The sequence below is a fragment of the Choloepus didactylus genome, chromosome 2 (genome assembly GCF_015220235.1).
Source record: "Choloepus didactylus isolate mChoDid1 chromosome 2, mChoDid1.pri, whole genome shotgun sequence".
Lineage (NCBI taxonomy): Eukaryota > Metazoa > Chordata > Mammalia > Pilosa > Megalonychidae > Choloepus > Choloepus didactylus.
Genome location: NC_051308.1, coordinates 200,286,243 through 200,298,529, shown reverse-complemented (window position 1 = coordinate 200,298,529; position 12,287 = coordinate 200,286,243). Strand labels below are relative to the sequence as shown.

The following is a 12,287-nucleotide window of genomic DNA, read 5'->3' as shown; positions in this document are numbered from 1 at the left end:
CTAGACTCAAGTCCAAGCTCTGAGTAACTGTGAGTTTTCCTTCCCTGGGTCTCAGTTTCCCCAACCTCTCAAGAGCCTCCAGTTCTGACAGGCTAAGCTTCTAGGGTCCCAGGCTGCAGGGCCACACAGGCCTGGCTGACGTTGCTGCTCTGCCACTGATAAACTGCGTGGCCTTGGGCCAAGTCTCTTTCCCTCCCCATGCCTCAGTTTCCCCAACTGTAAAATGGGAATAACAACAGCCCCTGCCTACCAGGGCTGGAGAGAATATTGGCTCTGCCTGGTCTGATAAATTCCAGGTGGGTTCAGATGGGCCTGGCTCAAGGCCTTTGGAGCGGGTACCCAGAGGCTGTGAGGCTGGGGGAGGAGAGCCTCACCTGGGACGTGTCGTGGTTGAAGATGACGGCGTTGAGGTCCCCGCAGTTGTAATGCTTGATGAGGTCCTCCGTGGTGTATGGGGCCTGCAGGCTCCCGGCCCGTACGCTCTCGTGCTGCAGCAGGGTCTGATTCAGGGCAAACAGCACCTGGACGGAGGAAAGAGAGCACACTCAGGGCTGTGCCCAGGGCCTCTGGCTGGCCTCCAGGACCAGCTCTCCTCGCTCTAGAATTTGGGCAACCGGCCCTGAAACAGAGAAGGTGTGTGGGGCCCGGCCCCCGCAGGCTCAGCCTGACCATCTCCACATTTCCCACTCCTTGCTCACTGGTCTCTGAACACGTTTTGCCTGTTCCACCTCCAGCCCTTGGCCCACACAGGCTCTCAGTCCAGCTCTGGGCACCAACGTCTTATCTTAATGTGGCAAAATAAGAAACCGGGATGTCTGGGTTTTGGAATGATGGGTGAGATTTTCTTTTAATGCCTTTGTTTTCCTATGCATTCCTTCTCCTTTCTTTTTTGTTCTAGAATGAACATACTCCTTTTGGAATTATTTTGTAACTCAACAAAGCCAAACAAACAAACGAGCAAAAAAAAGATGTCAAACCAACCAAAATGCCACCTCCTCAGCAGGATTCCTTGAACCAGGACAAAGACCTTTGGAGCTGGGTTTCTCAGAGTCAGATCCAAGCTTGCCTTTAGCATGTGTGTCCTGAAGCTCCTCTGTGCCCTGGGAACACAGCTGGGCCCCAGCCAGGCCTGCCAGGCATCAGGATCACCTAGAAGGCTATATAAAAAATCAGACGCCCACATGTCACCCTCTGGAATCAGAATCCTGAGGTGAGGCCCAGGACCTATCCGTATTTTTAATAAGCTCCCTGGGGAATTCTTAGGCAGCCCAACTGCCTCTGGTATTTGAGGACGACAGTGCTAATGGAACATGGCCTGCCTGATGTATGAGCGCCCCAAGCAATTATCTAGTCCAATGCACCTAGTTTAGATGGGGAAACTGAGGCCCAGTTAGGGGATGGGTCTTGCTCGGTTCTTCACAGCTGGGGTTAGAGCCTAGCTTTGCGTGACTGCGTCTTCCAGACTCCTCTGGCCAACAGAAGGAAGGAGTCTATCCATTATTTGGGATATTTAGCACAGATCTAGAGAGAAAAACTCATTGCAGTCTCTGCAAAATGTCAGAAGGTGGGCTCAGACTAACTGCTCTGCTGTTTCCCCAGCCCCTGCCCTTCTGTTCTCAGGCCCTGATCATTCTGTTTGCACAGTGTCTTGGACGACAGACCCCCATCCTCTTGGTCCACACCAGTTCAGGCCCGAGCATCTTTCTCTGAGTCCTCCCAGACCCCCACCCTTCCCACCCGACCCATATTCTTCTGTTGGATTCATCTCTTTAAAGCACAAATCCTGATGATTTCTTTCTTTCTCCTTTTGGCTCAAAGCTTTCGTGGGTCCCTCCTGCCCTTAGGATAAAGGCCCAGCTCTTCAGTACAGCCTCCAAGGCAGTGACCTGGACCACACTGTAGTCTCTAACCTCATTTCTTACAATGCCCTTACCCCTCCAAAGTACTAAACTATGCAGTGTTCTTCAAACAAAGCAATCTTCTTGCCTCTGTGCTTCTGTGCATGCTGTTCCCTGTGCACAGAAAATCTTCTCCCTTCACTTTCCACTTGCACATTCAGACTTGGACATCCAGACTCTGCTCAGATGTTCCTGCATCTCCATGTGTGGCAGTCATTAGAGCCTCCAAACCTTAACCCCTCCCTGTATTCATGCCCTTTGCTATGGAACCCTGTAGCTCCCTTCCACGCTGACTCTGGGCTCAGTGGTGTGACTTGCTTTGGTCAATGGGATGCTAGTAACCATTACAAGTGGAGGCCCCAAAAGCACTTGTATGTTGCTGCTGCTGCTGCTTCTACCTCTGCCATTGCCCGGAGAACAGGCCCAGGCTAGCCTGCTGGAGGAATAGAGCAGAGCCAATCTCCTAGATCAGCCTACAGCCAGCCAACTCCAAGACACGTGAGTGAGCCTGGCCGAGACCAGCAAAGCCACTAGTCTACACACAACTGGTCCCAGGTTCAAGAGCAGTACACGCTTATTTTTATTGCTCAGATAATGTGGCAACAGGTAAGTGATACACCACACTTCCCTCCACCATGGTGTGAACATTATATTGTAATTGCTAATCAGCTACCTGTCTCCCCATTAGGCTTCCTGAAGACAGAAACTGCATTTTATTCTTTTTTGCGTCCTCAGCACTCAGCATGGTGCCTGGTATCACCCCATCCTTTCTGTAGCACTATGACCCATGTGGTGTTTGCTTCATAGTTCAAGGCTGCTTGTCAAGCCCTTAAGACTAGTCCCTAGAACTCTGGCACCCTGTCTGCATTTGGGTTATGCCCTCACCAAGTGGCAGAGCAGAAGAGATCATGAAATAGGCACTTAAAGTCTGGCCAAAATACTGACATGGGCAGTAGGGCCCAGCTTGTGCTCGTGAGCTCACCTCTACCCACCTTCTCTCCTTTTTGTTTCTGGCAGGGCAGCAGAGCTGGATTTGTACTGGGATGCAGCCGCCCAGGCTGCTCCCCTCATGAGCTGACTGGAGATGAGGTCAGACCCCACCACCCCACTTCTGAGCCTTCTCTAGGCCTCCTGGCTCTGGCCACCACCCCTGAAATCCGATCTGCAGCCACCTGGTGCAGGGTTTCAATGGCAGCCTGGTGGCCGGGGATGGGCTACGGGAGACAGTGAGTGGCCCTGTTGCTATGGACACTCTGAGACAACAGCCCCTTCCTCATGCATGCCTTGGATGAAACTGTCTATATTGAGCATCGGTGTCTGTGTCTGTGTCCTCTGAGGGGCTGGGACACCCAGGCTTCCTCTGACCACACCCTATCCCTGCACACATCTGCCCTGCTGCCACCTGCCCTGGGGAGAGGTCATTGGCCCAGGAGCCCCAGAAGGCCCTGCCGGAGGGGCAGTGGCTCCCCTGGTCGTCCTTGACTCACAGAGTCACTTTGGCAATTGTGCAGCTCTCAAGGAGCTGGGGGATGTTCTAGTGATTCAAAGGCCTTAATGTCTGTCTGCCAGGTGTTGAGAAAAGTCCCTGGTATGTAGGAAGTGCTGTGTAAGTTTTGTTATATAAAACTTGGAGGGAAAAAGAGACCCAAACCTTCCCGGATTGGAGATGAAAAGGCCCCCTGAGGTCATCTGGTCCAGTGGCTTTTCAAACCATTTTTAGCAATGGAATCCTTTTTGTTGTTGTTTTCCAAAGGAATCTTACTCAGAACTCAAAACGTAGAGAATATAAAAATGGAAACTTCCTGCAGCAGGGAACCCTAAAGCTTCTCTGTGGGACCCAAGGGTTCCCTGGAAGCAGTTTGAGAACCACTGATCTCATCTTATGCTCTCATGGCAGAGAGGAGAGGAGACAGGACCCAGAGCCACCGGGTGGGTCTTGCCCAAGGCCACACGGAGAGCCAGGGGCAGAGCGGACTCTACCCCCTGTCTCCTGACTCCCCACCCAGGACCCTTTACACTGACCTGGACCACACAGCTGGGGCTGGATTTCCAGAAGCTCCCAGCAAGTACCCATTGACACAATCCATGTCAATCCTACACGTTTTGCCACATCCTTTGAAATGGCCAAGAAGTAATTATTGTTAGCATGCTGCAGATAGAAAACAGAGGCCCAGATTATTTTAGGGCATTCCCAGCATGACTCAGCTGGAGTGTGGGAGAGCCAGGACCGTAACCTGGGGCTGTCATCCCAGACCCCCCACCCCCCAACCTGGGCTGGATTTACTGCCTCTCCAGACTTCCCGTGGTCTCAGTGCTTATCCGACTGAATTTCCCTTTTCAAGTAATTCCCTGCTCCCTGCCTCTCCAGACAGAGAGCTCCATGGGGGCAGGAAGCCTGCCCCTCTCTTCACTGTTGAATCCCCCAGACACAGAAGACACTCAGGAAGTATTTTGGAAGGAAGGGAAGAAGGGAGGATGCGGATCCCGAATCTTGTGCCCTTTCCCCTGCATCTCCTCTCTTGTACCCACCCTTTGCCATCTATAAAGCAGTCCTTACCCATTCATTATTAGAATTGCTGTGTTTATTGAGTACGTACTATGTGCCAGGAAATTTCTAGGCTCATATTAACTCATTTAATTCTCACAACAACTCTGAGGGACATCTAGTATTAGCCCCATTTATTAGATTAAATAAAGAAAGAAAACTGCAGAAAATGAGACATGAGGTAACTCACCAAAGGTATCAAAGCTAGAGAGGGGTGGAACAGGCACCACTACCTGATGGTGCCTCCTCTTTCTCTCTGGGAGAGGACCAGCAGGGATTGTATCCTAGTCACAGAAGGGAAACCAAAGAAGCAGAAGGAGTGATGGGCTCAAGGCCACACAGCTGGTAAAGGACAGAGCTGGGATTGGATATTGTGCTATCTGGTTCCAGAACAGGTTCCCACAAACAGGGCTTCAGTGAAAGAACATCCTTCTTTAGTTTAGTGCTTCCAACAAACATGGGAAACTGCATTCATTCACTCACTCAACATTTACTTTCTGCCAATGCTCTCTGGGAATCTGGGATTTGTGGATTCATTCAACTTGGTACCTATCCACGAGGAGCTCATTTTAGCGGTGGATGTGTCAACTGGCCACTGAAGTACAGGGGTAAGTGCTAGAATGGGGATTATAAGGTGCTGTGAATAGGCAGGGAATGCATTGTCTTGCCCTGATATTGGTTTCTCCCTCATTCATCCTGACTTCCTAAGTCTGGCACTGCTCACAGACTCCTAGGCCTCCACTACTTCTGCTCATGGCCACTTAAGAATAACAAACTTTCCTCAATGTAGCCTTGGTGGCCCACTCCAGGATAATGTTTACAGTAAGGCTTTGACATGGAATAACAAACACCGGGAGAAGGCCTCTCACCTTCTCGCCTGCTTCGCTGTCCCTGGATGGCTGTGTGGAGGCCCGGCCACCACGACCCCTGAGCATCCTGGGCAGCCCCACCTGCCTGGTTCGCTAGCAACGAGCTGGCCCCAGTGTCTACTGAGTGTAGGCCTGGAATTGAAACATGGTTTCAACATGGGCCCAGGATGGAGTGCAGCAGGCGCCAGGAGAGTGGGGACAGGTTTATTGTTCCAGATTAGTCTAGTAAACAGTCCTGGATGGGCTGGCATGGTGAACACTGCGGCCTTGTGTTCACTTGATGGCTCAGCAAAGTCACTGTGGGGAGAAGGCAACAGGATGCCCTATGTCAGGAGGCAGGTTTGAACCCAGGGCCCCTTAGGACAGGGCTGGCTCTCAGTCTGGGGTTCTGACGGGGGTCAATAGGCACTTCTCACCCACTCTGAAGCACGGGGAAATCACAGCACAGGCACAATGTTTGCTGAGTGTCTACTCTGTGCCAAGTACTTGGTGCTGGGGATTCAGCTGTGGACAAAACAGACAAAAATCCCTGCTCTCATGGACCTTACGTGCTGGGGTGGGGTGGGAGAGAGAGAATAAGCAAAAATAATTAGTAAGATACTAACATAATATGTTAGAGTATGGTATCTGCTACATAGAGAAAATAAAACTGAACAGGGGGTGGGGAATGACAAGGGAAGGGGGAACAGCAGGTGCAAAGGCCCGGTGGTAGCATGTAGGAAGAGGAGTGGAGGTCACAGTGGCTGGAGCTGAGTAAGCAAGGAGGAAAGTGGACGATGAGAGCTGATGAGCTATGCCAGGTTATGTGGGCAATTATAAGGACACCAGGAAAGCATCCCATGCCATGATTCTTCCAGACTAGGGACTGTAATTCCCATGTGATAGATGAGGAAACTGAGGCCTTGAGGATGGTGAAGTCATCTGCACAAGGTTCCACACTGAAGAAGTGGAGCTGGGATTCAAACCAGGTCCAGCTGGCAGTGAAACTGGGTTCTTTCTGCTACACCTGGCCTGACCTGCCAAGCCACCTCCACCCAACCACTGGTAGGAAGGACACAGACAAACAGATGAGTAGGGGCCATTCTGTGAGGCCCAGACTCTGAGCAGTCAGCTGGGAAGGAGGAGGGGTGAGGAGTAGGACCTTAGCCAAGGAGCCTGGTCAGAGCTGACACACGAGGCAAGGAAAGAGGTCTCCCTCGCCAAGGTGATCTCACCTGGCTCACGCAGCCTGCACCTCATGCCATCCCACCATGCACTGAGCTCCTGTTGTAACGAGTGTGCTCCTGTGGGGGCTGGCTTGTTGAATGTCTGTCTCCCAGGGTGAGAGGACAGCAATCTCTACTCTCTATTTACTGCTGGACCTAGCAATGTCTGGCACATTGCAGAGCCTTAACAATTATCTACTGACTGAATAAAGAAGTGAATGAAGGGGTGAAAGGGGGCTTTGAGGAGGATAGCTCGCTGCTGTCCTCAAAATAAAGTCCATGCCTTAAAGTCCCTGCTGATCTCTCTGCCCCAGCTCTCTCTGCTCCATTTTCACCCTGCGCCCCTGCCTGACAAACCTCGTTCAAATCTCCGCTCGTGCCAGGCTTCTTCTGGCCTCTATACCTTGACCTATGCTCCCCCTCTACCTGGGGCCCCCTCTTCACCCACTGGCTCCCACCCCCTGTTTTTACCTGGCTGTAGATGCCCTTTTCATCAGGAGGCCTTCCCTGAACTGTAGACAGGGCAGGACCCCACCGACTGTCCCCAACCACCTGGCCCTTTCTGGGCCATGGCACTTACCCTGCCTTAATAATGTTCAATGCCTGCCTTCCTGCTCAATGGTGAATGCTCCAAGGGCAGGCAGTTTTTGCTGTTCGTGGCTGTTTCCCCAGCAGAAAGTGCTTTGCTTGACACATAGTAGATATTTGAGAAATACTTGTTGAATGAATGAATGAATGAATGAACAAATGAAAAGCTGCATGAGTCACCCTTGCCGAGATACCCATCCCAAGCGGCTCTCTGCCAGGACCCACTGCCTCCGACGGCACAGAGCTGAGCCCCTGGACCCTGGGCCACGTCAGTCTGTCAGCACCCGGGGAGGGGTGGAGGGCAGCTCTGTGTCGCAGGAACCTTTCCTGGCCTGGGGAAATTTCCTCAAAGGCTAGAGCCTGCCTGGTCCTGGCTGAGGTTCATTTATTTATTCTCCTAGCTCCACCAACAGCACCAAAGCAGTGCCGGCTACTTCCCTGCTTCCTGTTCATATTCTGAATCCCCAAAGCCTCCGGCATAGAATCCTGTCTCCGGACACTGGGCTACTGAGCAGCAGGCATCAAATAAACACAAGGGTTCCCAGAGCCGGGCACTGGCTTCAGGCTGGGGGTGGGCTGGGACCATCCGGTCACCATCTGACTTGCCACTAGAAGACCATGGGCAAGTCATTCCCTTCCCTTGGTTTACTCACCTGTAAAATGGACCAATGTGCACATTCATCAAGTACCTATTTATTGAGCACTTATTATATACCAGATGCCATGCCAGGCCCTCTGCGTGTAGCAGTAAACAAAATAAAGATCTCTGCACCAAGGGAGCTTCCATTGCAGTAGGAGGAGGCTGGGAGTAAGCAAAAACAAGTGTCTAGTATGTTAGAGAGTGATAGTTATAGTAAGGAGAAAATAAGGCAGAGAAGACAGGAAGTGTGTGTGTGTGTGTTTTGGAGGGTGGCATTTAGACAAAAAGGCCAGGAAAGGCCACGATGAGAAGGGGCATTTGAGAAGAGGTCTGAAGGACACGACAGAGCTGGCCATGTGGGCATCTGACACAAGAGTTTTCTGGGGAGAGGGAGCAGCAAGTGCCAAGGCCCTGGGGCAGAAGCAGGCCAGACGGGTTTGAGGAGTTGGAAGGAGGCCAGAACTGCTGGAGAGGAGAGAGTAAGGGGGAGCTAGGAGATGAGATCTGCCTCAGGCAGGGACCGGGCAGGAAACAGACGGTGCACTGCCAGTGCAGTGGGTTCTGATGAAGCAAGGTCAAATGAAAGGGTAAATGAAGAGTGTTTAATGATGCGAATATTCACGAAAGTGTGTACAGGTTAAGGGAACCACAGTGGATGGTGGAACACCAAAGGATATCAACAGTAGGAAGATGTTACTGCCCCTAAACCTTTAAGGAGGGGGAGGGAGCAGGCACCTTAAACTGGCAAGAGCCCCGGCCACCGGAGTGAGAACATAGCTACAGCTGGACCATGGCCTGGACCTTGGCCGGCAGGGAAGAGAATGGAGTGGGGCTGGTGTGTGTGTGGGGGAAACATCCCAAATTCCATCTCCTTCTGCTACTGATTTCCTGCCAGTACCGCCCACTAAAATGAGGACAAGGGGGACCAGGTGATGCCTGATGGGCTCAGGGCACACCATGGCAGGGCAGGGAGGGTGGGGGGTGGATCTGGGGTGGCAAAAGGAGACTTTCCAGCACGAGGTGAGAGAGGTTTGAGGGGACCGGGGTGGAGTGGCCTTTGAAGGACTCTGCCTTCCCCGAGGGAGTCACTGGAGAGTGGCAGAGAGGCACAGAGGCTCATAATGGAGTTTAGGCAGGCACGGGTGAAGCAGAGAGATGAGACCGAAGATCACAGCAGCTGTATCTTCCTCCTAAAGGGGAGGGAATGAGCATCCTCCTCCCTTCCCCTCACCTCTATCCCAAATCCCCAGTCCAACCCTGGAACCTTGTACTCAGCTTCCGGCACAGATGTTCCGTGCTCCATGGCTCACCCACTGGATCCTCCATCTGCCCTGCAGTGTGGGCTGGCGGAGCCAGCTGCACTTTCCTGGGTGGTTATTGGGAGGCCTGACTCACCCCAGCTCTCTCTCCTTCTTTTCTCCGAATACTTAGTTTCCCCACCCAAAGACCACCCTTAAGATCCTAGCGTTCCTCTTCTGTTCTTCAAGTCATGCCAGGAAATGCTCATCAATCCCGAGCCACCCACATGATGAGATGAACATTCTGCCGGGTAGGCTGGGGCTGGGCGGGAGGGCAGGCTGAGAACCTTGGGGTCTCCTGGGAAGGAGTGTATGTGGGGTCTGCCCTGCTGACAGAAGAGACTCCTCTGGCTTGCAGTTCATGCACAGATAAGCCCGAGGGAGGTTGGAGACCGGGATTCTGGCGCTGTAGACTCTGGGACCCATTTTCCGGGCTGCAGGGACCCTTCTGAAACATGAGCCCCTCAGCTCGGGAGTCCTGTTCAATGAGCCCAACATTTTAGAACAGTGACATCTTATGCTTTAAATAGTCTACAGTTCCAGGCACTTTGCCCACGGAGGTTCATTTATTCTTAATAAGTGTTATTCTTCATAACAGCCCTGTGAGGTTGGTGTTTTTGACCCCATTTTACAGACGGGAAGTCAGAGAAGTGACTCAGTGTTGGGGCTTAGCTCTGCATCTGTTTTTTTGGGGGGGTCGTCAATCATCACCTCCAATCTCCTAAATTGAATATACACTGTGCATGGAGAAAAAAGAACAAAATGTATGGGAAAGTCCCAGAGAATCATCTAGACTGACCTGTTCTCTCAATTATAAAGCAATAGCAGCCTGCTTTAAGGAAGTTCAAGGCAGTGGAAGAGATGGACAGAGAAAAAGGTAATTATAATACAAAGAGATAAGTTGATAACATGAAAAATAACAGAGGAGGTTTCTGACCCAGCCTGGGAGCCAGTGAAGAAACTGGTCTTTAACCAGCCTTGTGAGGGATGAGTGAGGTTGAGAGGAAAGAGCAATCGAGGCAGAAGGGCATGGACATGCCAGGTGGGTGTAAAGCTGTGCCTGGAGGTGAACCTGGAGGGTTCAGGTGTGAAGGGCCTTCCAGCTCATGCTAAGGGCTCAGGACCCTACCCAGCCTGCACACACAGCCCTTCTCTATCTGATCACCTATGGGGGCCGGGTATCGACCACAGGGAGGGGTATCCACCTGCACAGTTATGATCAGGAATTCCCACCCCCTAACTCTAGAGACTGTTCAGGGCCCAGAGAGTCCAGCCAGGTGTGTCCAGCCAGGTGTGGGCATGGACCTCCTGCTGCTCCCCCATTACACTTACACCCTTGGTGACCCATCCAAGTTCACGGCTTTAACATCTCAGGACTTCCAAATTCATATTTCCCTCCAGGACTCCCTGAACTCCAGATTCTTATAACCCACTGCCTCCTGGACATCCCATGAGGATATCTAAGGAGTATCTCCAGCCATGGATGTCCAAAAACAAATTCTGGATTTCCCCAACGTCAAAGCTCTTCCTTCCACAGTGGTTCCCAATGCAGTGAGCGGCACAACCATTTGCTCAATTGCTTCAAGGCCCCAAACCTTGCAGTCATCCTTGACCCCTCTCTCTCTTTCACACCCCACGTCCAATCCATTAGCAAATCCTGGGGGCTCTACTTTTGAACTAATCCAACCACTTCTCACTTCTGGCATCACCACCACCTGAGTCCAAAACACTCCCTCTGTCACCTGGACCTCTGCAAGGCTTACTGGTCATCCCTGCTCCCTCCTCACCTGGATCCTTGGGGTCTAGTCTCCTCAGAGATGCCAGAGTGATCCTGCTGAAAATGTAAATAGGTCATGTGGCTCTCCCCCCTCAAGCCCTCCAAGAGCTTCCCATCAGAAGTAGAAGCAAAACTCAAACTCTTTACCGTGGTTCACCAGCCCTGCGTGATCTGGCCCTGCTGCCTCCTGAAGCTCACCTCCTTCCCTTCTCCCCCTTGCTCAGGGCACTCCAGCCACCCAGATGTCCTGGTCTTCCTTGAACACGCCCAGCACATTCCTGGCTCCAGGCCTTTATCCATGCTGTTCCCTCTGCCTGGAATGCAGGTAGCTCCCTAGATACTGGCACAGCTTCTCACAAAGGCTTCTCCTGACTTCTCTTGTAAAGTACATCCCTGCCACTCGCAACCCTCTTACCTAGCTTAATTTTTCTTCATGGCACTAATAACTGCCTGGCATTAAATTGGATATTAATTTATCTGCATACTGTCCATTGCCCTGCCAGAATATGTGCTCCAGGAACAGGGACTTTGCCTCTCTTGTTCCCCTTTGTCACCCTAGCACCTGTAATGGTGCCTCGCATGTGATAACTGCCATGGATTTATGTTTTTTGAATGAATGAATGAATGAATGTGGATCCAGTCTGCAGCAAAAGCCTAAGGCTCACAGCCCATCTCTGCCACTTACTCTGAGCCTGGGTGACCTTCGTAGCCTCAAAGGACTGCTGTGAGAGTTAAATAAGATGAGGCATCTCATACACTTGGCCTGTGCCTGGCATGTGATGCAATCAGTCCGCTGTGGCCATAATTATCATCATCATTAACATTATTATTATTTTTTGTGTGGCTGCATTTATTGGTTTAAAGCAAGCAGTTTTATTTTTTCTGCTGTCCCAGACCTGCCCTGCTGACGCAGCTGCCTAGACTTCAAAAGGCAAGTCTCTGTTTTCATTTGTAAAATCACTATGAAATTCCTAGAGGGCCCGTCTAATTCCTTCTGGTCTGACCACACAGCAATTACCAATTTGCAGAGAGGAGTGGGGGAGTCTTGCAGGCCTCCAGCAGAGGAGGGACCTCTGCTCTGCCTTGGTCCTGGCAGCGGCCAGGGAAGCCTGGCTGGGGTGGGTGGGCACATCCAGGTGGTGCGGGGTGGGAGGAGAAGAGTAGGCTTGTGGGTGCCGGTACTGATGAGTGAAATCTAACACACACATGGAAGACACCATGTGTGTCTGCTAAGCCACAGGGTGCCAGGTGCTTTGGAGATGAACCATGTACGGTGCCAGAAAGGGCAGAGCTCCGACCTGCATTCAAATCTGGATCCTGCGGCCTATAGGCTGTGTAAAGTTCCTGTTCTGGTTCTTTTGGTGATGTGCTGTGAGAATGTGGGACTGTCCGGCTCTTCTTTGGGCCTCAGCTTACCCAGCTGCCAAATGGGACGAATACTATTTGCCCTGTCTGCCTAATGACTTA

At 51.7% G+C, this 12,287-nt stretch overlaps 1 protein-coding gene across 1 annotated transcript in view; it reads right to left on the bottom strand.

The window, feature by feature from the left end:
• The window catches only part of TRABD2B (TraB domain containing 2B), a 222,290-nt gene that overhangs the window by 34,952 nt on the left and 175,051 nt on the right, over window positions 1-12,287 (bottom strand). Inside the window, exon 3 of the mRNA XM_037827280.1 lies at window positions 375-521. Coding sequence (XP_037683208.1) covers window positions 375-521 — 147 coding nt within the window. The remainder of the gene's footprint in view (window positions 1-374; window positions 522-12,287) is intronic.